The sequence below is a fragment of the Trichomycterus rosablanca genome, chromosome 22, assembly GCF_030014385.1.
Source record: "Trichomycterus rosablanca isolate fTriRos1 chromosome 22, fTriRos1.hap1, whole genome shotgun sequence".
NCBI lineage: Eukaryota > Metazoa > Chordata > Actinopteri > Siluriformes > Trichomycteridae > Trichomycterus > Trichomycterus rosablanca.
Window position 1 is genome coordinate 43,187 of NC_086009.1, and position 9,314 is coordinate 52,500.

The window sequence follows — 9,314 nt, forward strand, 5'->3', positions numbered from 1 at the left end:
CACGGCACAATTTTTCTGCACCTTAAACAACTGCTGCTATGTGCCTTTTTTACTACCTTAGTTTACTTTTATTTCTATTTTTACTCATTGTATATAAAAGTTTTTATTCTGTTAGTTTAATTTTTGTTTTTATGTATAATAATTATATTGACGTTTGGAGGACGAACAAAGTAAGAATTTCAGTGTACAGTGTAACTGCTGGTTCTTCTGTGCACATTACAATAAAACTCTTGAATTATTAATAAATTGGGTTCGTTTGTCTGAGTGCAATAAAAGTAAGAAATGTTTTCTCAGGTGTAAATAATCAACTACAATAAACGGTCTGTTTAGGGACTCAGACGTGTGTGTGTGTGTGTTAGTGTGTGTATGTTGTATGATTTGGGACACAGCCCGAGCCTCCGCGCGCTACAGAGTCCTGAGCCCCGCCCCTGACCGCACACACCCGCGCGCTCTGACTGCGCTGTAGTTGTAGGTGAGTTTCGGGAGCGCGCGCCACCGGTGCTCTGCTCTCTCTCCGGATCCTCGTGAAGCCCCCGGGTTATTTTGGGGACCCTCGATATGACGTCACACGGCGCGCGCAGACTGGTAGAGGTGATACAGGTGGTACCTGTGCTGGTACAGGTGTTGGTGCTGCTGGGTGAGGGTGAGGGATTAAATGTGGACTCTCGGTTTGCGGTGGTTAAGGAGGGGAACACCGCGGGGGGTCTGTTTGGATTCTCTGTAGCTCTGCACCACCAAACCGTGGGGGGTGAGCGCTACCTGTGAGTACTACACCATACACGCGCACTGTACTACACACACACACACACACACACACACTATACTATACACTGCACTACACACACTCACATTATACTATACACTGCACTACACACACGCATACACACACTATACTACACACACACTATACTATACACTGCACTACACACACTATACTATACACTGCACTACACACACTATACTATACACTGTACTACACACACACTATACTATACACTGCACTACACACACGCATACACACACTATACTATACACTGCACTACACACACTACTATACACTGTACTACACACACACTATACTATACACTGCACTACACACACGCATACACACACTATACTATACACTGTACTACACACACACTATACACTGCACTACACACACTATACTATACACTGCACTACACACACTATACTATACACTGCACTACACACACTCACATTATACTATACACTGCACTACACACACGCATACACACACTATACTATACACTGCACTACACACACTACTATACACTGCACTACACACACACACTATACTATACACTGCACTACACACACTCACATTATACTATACACTGCACTACACACACGCATACACACACTATACTATACACTGCACTACACACACTATACTATACACTGCACTACACACACTATACTATACACTGCACTACACACACTATACTATACACTGTACTACACACACTATACTATACACTGTACTACACACACACTATACTATACACTGTACTACACACACTATACTATACACTGTACTACACACACACACACTATACTAGCGTACTGTCCTTAGTGTCCTGTCAGTGTTGTTTACAGTGTTTATTGCTGTGAGTTTGGTGCTCAGTGGTTTTTGCTGTGTTTGGATGGGAAAGGCGTAACCACGTGCCCAATCTCACCATGAACGAAGCACAAAACACTCATCATGTGAAGGATGAAGGGAGATCAGAGTTTAGAGTGAAGGAAAATTAAAACCTCTGTAGAACTACAGCTCTAACCCCCCCATCCATAAAACACACACACACACACACGCACACACACACACTCCTGGTTTTAATGTTATTACTTTTATTTCAAGTGTCTTTAAAAACGTGTGTAAATTAAATCATTTTAGTTTAAGATGTATTTCGATCAGATCCCCCCACCCGCCCGCCCGAGCTACACCTGTGCAGGTGTGTGTGCAGGACTGAGTGAATGATTAACACTGCGGTACAGGGTGTGTATTATTAATCATTTACATAAACACACTCACACCGAACCACACATTAAACGCTCAGTAACCATGGCTACACAGGAAATGATGTCATGAGTTCTGAATGAAACGATATGTTATAAATCTGATGATTCTCGTGAGTAAAGTTTATCAGTGAAACATTAGAAATCAGTTAAATAAAGATTTACGTCACATATTCTTTTTAATGAGCGTCCTGTTATTTATGGCAGTCTGGTTATTCCCTTCTGATGTCATCTAACCCAGAACTGCAGCTCACTTGATGTTTTTTGTACCATTTTGTGAAAATTTAGGAGACTGATGTGGTGAAAATCCCAGAGAATCATCAGTTTCTGGTAAACCATGTGTGTTTGAATGTGTGTGTGCGTGAGTGTGTGTGTGAGTGTGTGCAACTGTCTGTGTGTTTGTGAGTGTGTGTGAGTGTGTTTGTGTGTATGTGTGAGTGTGTGTGTGAGTGTGTTTGTGTGTGCGAGTGTCAGTGTGTTTGTGAGTGTGTGTGTGTGTGTGTGTGTGTGTGTGTGTGTATGTGTATGTGTATGTGTGTGAGTTTTGGTTCCTCACTAGAACCGCAGGTCTCTAACAGCAGCACTAACAGACCAGCGTTTGTTTCCTGTCAGAAGTAATGAGGTGTTTTGACGTTAGAGGAACTGAAGTTTGTGGTGTTTCTGGTGGGTTTGAGACTTTTTCTAACACAATGTTATGGTGCTGTAGAAGTATCTGCCCCCTCATGGGTTCCTCTAGTTTTGCATACAGTGTCTCACATGTCTGATCACCAGAGACCTTCACTGGACAGGAACTTTGGTTTAATCCTCCGTACAGCCACAGGAAAAAAATGCTTGATATTTTTGATTTACAGCATCACCAGATATTATGCTTTCAGATCTTCTACTAGATTTTTAGGCCTGGGTCATAGTCAACATTCTAATTCATGCCAAAGGTGTTCGGTGTGGGTGAGGTCATGGCTCTGTGTAAACCAGTGGACTCCCTCCTCACTAGACTCATCAAACCATGTCTTAATGGGTCTTGCTTTGGGCATGTGGGCATCGTCATGCTGGAACAGGAACAGGACTTCCCCAAAATGAAAAGCTTGTGTTCCAAGTGTTACTTTGAAGAACGGTGTTAAATATTCTTGGTGTTTTAATGATGATGTCTTTTTGGTCAGTGTTAAATATTGACCCAAAATAAGAGCCATACAGGGCGTGTGTGTATGATCTTATATACCGTGTACAGTAGGTGGGGTGAGGGTTAGGCGGGTAGAATTAGAGATTGGGATTAGGATACAGAGGGTGTACATGCTGGTCTGTACACGTTTAATGGTGCAGGTTACCAGTACAGATCTCAATCTTAACCTGCCTAAACATGAGCGTGTAACCCTTCCCTAATCAGATCTTTTGTACCTCTGAGTGAGTGTGTGTGTGTGTGAGTGTCTGTGTGTGAGTGTGTGTGTGTGTGTGTGTGTGTGTGTGTGTGTGTGTACACTTTTTCTTTTAGCTGTTAGCCATGTTTACTGACAGGGCAGAGCCTCTATTGTGTACTGTGACTTATACTGACTCTCACTGATACACACACACACAGTCACACACACACACACAGACGAGGTTGGGTCAGAGTCTGTGTATAGTGTGTGTAGAATGTGTATTGTGTGTGTAGTGTGTAGAATGTGTGTATGTGTGTGTATGTGTGTGTGTGTAAGGAATTGTAGGTAATGGATCTGAAGGATCATGTGATCTCTGTGTTCAGACTCGTTACCAGCTCACTGATTCATTCAGATCTGCAGAAAATGTTTTTATTCTGTACATCACTGATGTGTGTGTGTGTGTGTGTGTGTGTTAGCAAACCTCTGCTACCAACAGAAAATCTGTTCATTCATTCATCTTCAGTGGACTGATGTTTATTAGTGATTGTATATCTACATGCTGAATGTTGAACTGTACATCAGTGCTACCTTCACTATGTTTCACCGTACTGCTCTTTAGCCTCCATGTTTTAAATCTGTATTTTTATGTTCAATTAACTCTTATTGCACTTTTTTTACTATAAGCTATTTTACTATATTTTCTTTTAGTTTTTCATGTTTGTAATTCTTTAAAGCATCTCTCGTTTTAATGTCGTGTTTTTTTAATTGTAACAATGTTAGTAAAAAGTTTTTCTGAGCTTCTATCAGAAATGTTTAAATGCTTTTGATTGTGTAAAGCACTTTCATTTGCCACCGTGTGTGAAAGGTGCTATATGGATAAACTCACCTTAGTCATTAGTCAGTAGACTTTGATGTGACGCTCTGATAGGTCAGTTAATGTTTAGCTAATGATGGTTGGTTAAAAAAGAATCAGATTTAATCCCTTATCCCCCAGATTTAATGATATTTAATTAAAAATGAGAGATTTAGGAGTTGAAAGTATTGATTTAGTCAGTGAAATTAAATGTTGTACCTGAGGGAGCAGATTTCTCACAGTTATGTCTGTACATGCTCACACACACACACCCCACACAAACACACACACACACACACACACACCACACAAACACACACACACACACACACACACACACGTCAGTACAGCAGGGCTGCAGTTCCAGCGTTACCTGTTATGACGAGTCGAGTTCTGTTCTCTCATCACTACGCTCATTCTACACACCGGAACTGTTATTACTCTTTATATACGTATTAATATAAATACATATTTACATCAGTGCAAACGTAGATTCTCCTTAAACAATCAATTCTTTATTCTGCTGCTCAGCGCAGACGTACGTACAGATTCATGAGGTTACACGCAATCCTTTGCTAGACAGCCGCAGTTTCCTGTTTCCTCATTAATTTAGTTTGTAGATAAAGCTGAAGAAAGATTTTTAATTAGCATTTTTATGTAAAAAAACAACAACAATATTTTATTCATAATCGTAAATGAGATAGTTGGTGCTTCACTCAGTGTGTAGCTGATGTGAGGTACCAGGTTGCTCACTCATTTGAACACAGTACAACACAAATTAACATGAGGTTGGTGTTTTATTAACATCATTTGTGAGCCTGTACAGCGCTCCTGATTTTTCAGGTGTTCCTGGTGGTTGCCAGGGTACCTCTGTTGCTAGGATTTTGCTAGCAGGTTGCCTCAGTATCACAGGTGGTTGTTGGAATGTTGGCTGGCATGGTATTTTCCTGAAGGTAGGTGAAGTGTTCCTGGGTGGTTGTTATGGTATCCCCGGTTGTTGTTAGGGTGTTGTTAGATGGTTGCTGTGGTATCCCTGGTTGTTGTTAGGGTGTTGTTAGGTGGTTGCTATGGTATCCCTGGTTGTTGTTAGGGTGTTGTTAGTTGGTTGCTATGGTATCCCGATTGTTGTTAGGATATTGTTAGATGGTTGCTATGGTATCCCTGATTGTTGCTGGGGTGTTAGATGGTTGCTATGGTATCCTTGGTTGGTTGCCAGATTGTTGTTAAGTGGATTGTTGTTGGTTTTTTTGCAGTCTGCTTGTTGGAGCACCACAGGAAAAGGCGGAGGCTTCGCTGTCAGCCAACAGGACGGGAGATATGTTTGCTTGTCCAATCACCTCAAACCCCAAAGACTGTGTCCGAGCGAATCTGATCAGCTCAGGTAAAGATTTAGTCCTGACTGATTCTGAGTACCACGGTAACATGGTGGTCTGTGTGTGTATGTGTGTGTGTGTGTGTGTGTGTGTGTGTGGTGCTGCTACGAGTGTAAACTATATTGTGTAGAAATGCTAACATAACGTGTGTTTGCTGTTTCTGTGTGACGTGAAATGTGTTCTTAGAGACGCCTGATAAGGACGGTGTGATCGAGGGGATGTGGTTGGGGGTGACAGTAGCCAGTCAGAACATCCCTGGTGGAAGAGTGATGGTGAGTAACCATGGTTACGTTCTGTAGACATGCTGGGTGTATATTTATGACACTGTTGCTGGGTTAGTATCGGGGTCCCCGGTGCATTGGGGAGAAATACAGTCGAATGTTCTGACTGTACGTGAGGAGAATAAACACACTGAGCAAAACTGTTTCCTGTAGAGAAATGCAGCGAGACTTCATGTTGTCTCCAGTAGGGACGTAAGCTCACTCAGCTCACGATACGATTCACATGAATTTAAAGTTCATGATACGAAATCCTAAACAACAGGAGTCTGATCAGAAGTGTAACTGAGATCTTAAATAAAAAGTGATATTTGATGTAAATGATACGATGGACTCCTGAAGCAGCTCTGCTCTGTTCTGATCGACTCCCCCTGCAGGCGTGTGGGCATCGCTACACCAGGATGATGGACAGCGGCATGAACATGCGAATGATCGGAAAGTGTTTTATTCGGGGGAACGATCTGACCTACGACGAGGAAAACGATTACCAGTGGCAGTACTCACAGGAGGTCTGCAGCCCTGAAGGAAACCACTTCCTGGAGGGAATGTGCACCATGGGTATCTCTGCCACCATCACAAGCACCGAGGTGGTTGCTGGAGCTCCTGGATGCTACAACTGGCAAGGTACAAAATCCAACACGTGAACAGTGCATGGATGAAGAAGGTCTCACACTGCAGCGTCTTCATTATTGTGGAGTGTGAGGTTCTGCTGTAAAGTTCTTCAGATGTTCTTCTGACCTCCTGAATAAATCCATGATGGACACTTCTGCGTGTGTATAACTGTGTGTGTGTGTGTGTGTTGTAGGTAATTCCTTTGTACTTTACTGGGACCCAGATGTTGAATACGTGACTGAGAAGATGAAGCTGCCCAACATGAATAAAGGAAACATCTACATCGGTGAGTAAGAACCGGAGCTTTTATTACGGTTACAACTTTTTTCTGAAGCGTCCAGGTTTGTTGACGTCTGATCAACCTGCAGTTACTGAAAACTCGACCAACATTCAGCATCTCACGAACTTTCTAGTGTTCAGGTTCTAATCTCGGTGTATTTTCGGTGTTCAGGTTCTAATCTCATTGTATTTTCGGTGTTCAGGTTCTAATCTCAGTGTATTTTTGATGTTCAGGTTCTAATCTCTGTATTTTCGGTGTTCAGGTTGTAATCTCGGTGTATTTTTGATGTTCAGGTTCTAATCTTGATGTATTTTCGGTGTTCAGGTTGTAATCTCGGTGTATTTTTGGTGTTCAGGTTGTAATCTCGATGTATTTTCGGTGTTCAGGTTGTAATCTCGGTGTATTTTCGGTGTTCAGGTTCTAATCTCGGTGTATGTTTGATGTTCAGGTTCTAATCTCAGTGTATTTTTGATGTTCAGGTTGTAATCTCGGTGTATTTTTGGTGTTCAGGTTCTAATCTCGGTGTATTTTTGGTGTTTTGATGTTCAGGGTACTCGGTGGGGAAGGACAGTGGATTATTGAGCAGGAACCATGACACAGTGGTAACTGGGGCTCCGAGGGACGACAGTAAAGGTTCTGTGATGCTGCTGAAGTTGATTGAGAAGGACGATGGTACCAAAGATCTGCAGACTGTTCAGGTTCTGGAGGGAGAGCAGATTGGCTCGTACTTTGGGAACAGCATCGCTATTGTCGACATCAACAACGATGGGTACAATTTCAAATTTTATTTTATTTATTTATTCATTCAATTGTTTTTTTTTGTGTTTGATATTGTTTTTCGTTGTGTTTGGTGTTTTATGTTGTTGTTTTGTTGTTTGGTGTTGTTTTATGTCGTTGTGTTGTTTGGTGTTGTTTTATGTCGTTGTGTCGTTGTGTTGTTTGGTGTTGTTTTATGTCGTTGTGTCGTTGTGTTGTTTGGTGTTGTTTTATGTCGTTGTGTTGTTTGGTGTTTTATGTCGTTGTGTTGTTTGGTGTTGTTTTATGTCGTTGTGTTTGGTGTTGTTTTATGTCGTTGTGTTGTTTGGTGTTGTTTTATGTCGTTGTGTTGTTTGGTGTTGTTTTATGTCTTTGTGTTGTTTGGTGTTGTTTTATGTCGTTGTGTTGTTTGGTGTTGTTTTATGTCGTTGTGTTGTTTGGTGTTGTTTTATGTCGTTGTGTCGTTGTGTTGTTTGGTGTTGTTTTATGTCGTTGTGTCGTTGTGTTGTTTGGTGTTGTTTTATGTCGTGTTGTTTGGTGTTGTTTTATGTTGTTGTGTTGTCGTTGTGTTGTCGTTGTGTTCTATGTGTGCAGGTGGAAGGAGCTGATTGTTGGAGCTCCGTTTTATTTTAACCGGAGGAAGGAGGAGGGCGGGGCCGTGTATGTTTACATGAATGAAAACGGCTCGTTCAGCCCCAGAACTGACCACATCTTAACTGGACCCAAAGAATCGGGGTTCGGCATGGCTGTGTCGGCCATCGGAGATGTAAATCAGGATGGATTTCACGGTAAAAACATAATCAACACCTAATACCTTTATCTTCATTTCATTTTCATGAACTGCTTTATCCTGCTCAGGGTCGCAGTGAGCCCAGTTCCACCAGGAAACACTGGACACAAGGCAGGATGCCAGTTCACTGCAGGGCTTCAGCTGTAGTTGATGCTGAATGTTTTTGTTTTTAATGTGTGGGTTCCAATTTAACGTCCTGGACACTGTACTGCCCCCCTGCTGGTGAACTTGTGATGTTGGGCTCACTGCCCCCTGCTGGTGATCTTGTGATGTTGATGCTGTGATGTTTTGTTTGTGCTGTAGATTTTGCTGTTGGTGCACCATATCATGGAACCGGGCGGGTTTGTGTGTGGTTGGGAGGAAAAGACGGTCTTTCACCCAAACCAAATCAGGTAAACATGGTGTATCCTGTAGAATGACATCATTTCCTGTCCTTGTTTAAACTGTAATCATGTTCTTTCATAATTTATCAGTGAGTGCAGACACATAATCTTTGTGAAGTCTTTAATTGTGGAAATGTTGTCTGTGTGTTTGTAGGTGATTGAAGGGAAGGATGTGAGTAACGGAGGGTTCAAGACTTTCGGATACTCGATCAGTGGAGGCCTGGATGTGGATAATAATAAATATCCTGATTTTATTGTTGGTTCTCTGGATGATCGAGTGGCTTTACTGAGGTCAGAAGAATTATGAGCATTAATTTTTGTGCACTGAGTCTGATTGTAGGGTTAGGGTTATATTTATATATCTATTCAATATTTATACACTGATTTGATATGCCAGGTCATAATTATATCACATTATTTACTGCGACACTAAAAGTATTGACTATTGTGATGTTACCTGTTTAACATTAATGTAGAATATTGTTCAGTACTGTATATTACTCTTATTTGTCCAATATAGAATTCTGATATAATAAATCTTTGATTTAACTGATTATAATCTGTAATCTGAATAATTAAAAACTATGAAGTGAAAATCTGAGA

General features: G+C 41.5%; 1 protein-coding gene across 1 annotated transcript in view; it reads left to right on the forward strand.

Moving 5' to 3' along the window:
* The first annotated feature begins 558 nt into the window (after positions 1-558).
* itga3a (integrin, alpha 3a) overlaps positions 559-9,314 on the forward strand; it is an 18,188-nt gene continuing 9,432 nt past the window's right edge. The window contains exons 1-9 of the mRNA XM_062984996.1: positions 559-761; positions 5,493-5,620; positions 5,799-5,884; positions 6,268-6,514; positions 6,696-6,788; positions 7,332-7,551; positions 8,133-8,326; positions 8,632-8,720; positions 8,866-9,002. Of these exons, the coding sequence (XP_062841066.1) occupies positions 559-761; positions 5,493-5,620; positions 5,799-5,884; positions 6,268-6,514; positions 6,696-6,788; positions 7,332-7,551; positions 8,133-8,326; positions 8,632-8,720; positions 8,866-9,002 (1,397 nt within the window). The remainder of the gene's footprint in view (positions 762-5,492; positions 5,621-5,798; positions 5,885-6,267; positions 6,515-6,695; positions 6,789-7,331; positions 7,552-8,132; positions 8,327-8,631; positions 8,721-8,865; positions 9,003-9,314) is intronic.